This window comes from Tupaia chinensis, unplaced genomic scaffold, assembly GCF_000334495.1.
Source record: "Tupaia chinensis unplaced genomic scaffold, TupChi_1.0 Scaffold000110_1, whole genome shotgun sequence".
Lineage (NCBI taxonomy): Eukaryota > Metazoa > Chordata > Mammalia > Scandentia > Tupaiidae > Tupaia > Tupaia belangeri.
In genome coordinates, this window is record NW_006159574.1 from 728,307 (window position 1) to 729,265 (window position 959).

The window sequence follows — 959 nt, forward strand, 5'->3', positions numbered from 1 at the left end:
CTGAACCTGGGCAGGCTCAAATCCAGTGAACAGCACGAAAGGGGTCAACTCGGGTGTTAACTTTTTAGTGGGAGGTGGTATATCTTCAATCCTGTGAAATAAACACACACAAAACAGTGATGATTTTCTTAGCTACTTCAAATAACCACGTGCGTCGGAGGCCGGGCTCCACCCCCGCCCCGAGAGCTAGGCATCGTGGCGCATGGCTGCAGCGCCCACTGAGGGACGCGAGCTGAGGTGACGGCAGGTGTGCCACCAGTATGGGACGCAGCTAGCGAGGCCGTGTCAGAGCCACCAGGGACGGGGTGCCTGTGGCCCAGTCACTTGGGAGGCTGAAGCAGCAGGAGGGTGACACAGGAGCCCATGGAGGTGCAAAAGTGCTCTCCAGAAACGAGGGCTGCCTGCGTGCCCCGCACTGACAGCTCCCAGGGAAACCGGTGCGGGAGGCCGTACCCGAGAAGCCGGGCCAAGTGCTGATTGGGGCCCCTTCTCCTCACTCCCACCCACGCATCAAAGCGGGGTGTGAAAAGACAGTACACATCACAGCTGCTTCTGCGCCGTGCCCTGCGCCGGCCTCCAGTGACCTGGGCGCACCCCAGGCTCAGCATCCACCCAGCTCAGGCAGCACGGGGCGCCCCAGAGCTGCCTCACTGCATTCTGGCCTGTCTTCCACCTCAAGCCCCAAATTCTAGACTGAACCTTTTCTTTTACTTTCTACGTCTTATTTTCGGCTATCATTTAAATGAGCCGATTCTGTAAAATGTCACTCTAAGTTTGCTGTGGCGACTTGATCACAGCCATGAGATGTCTGTCGGTGAGGCTGTCCTGAAAGGCGGCACTTGGCAGCGCGCCCGGCCCCGGCGTCGGGAGCAGGGCATGAGCAGTGAGGGGACTGGTGAGGATGGTCCCCGCAGCCGTAAGTCGCCAAGGACAACTGGACATGATCTTCCAGCGTCAGG

General features: G+C 59.1%; 1 protein-coding gene across 1 annotated transcript in view; it reads right to left on the bottom strand.

Annotated features, from left to right (window-relative positions):
* PAXIP1 (PAX interacting protein 1) overlaps positions 1–959 on the bottom strand; it is a 50,522-nt gene that overhangs the window by 12,160 nt on the left and 37,403 nt on the right. The window contains exon 16 of the mRNA XM_014586031.2: positions 5–91. Coding sequence (XP_014441517.1) covers positions 5–91 — 87 coding nt within the window. The remainder of the gene's footprint in view (positions 1–4; positions 92–959) is intronic.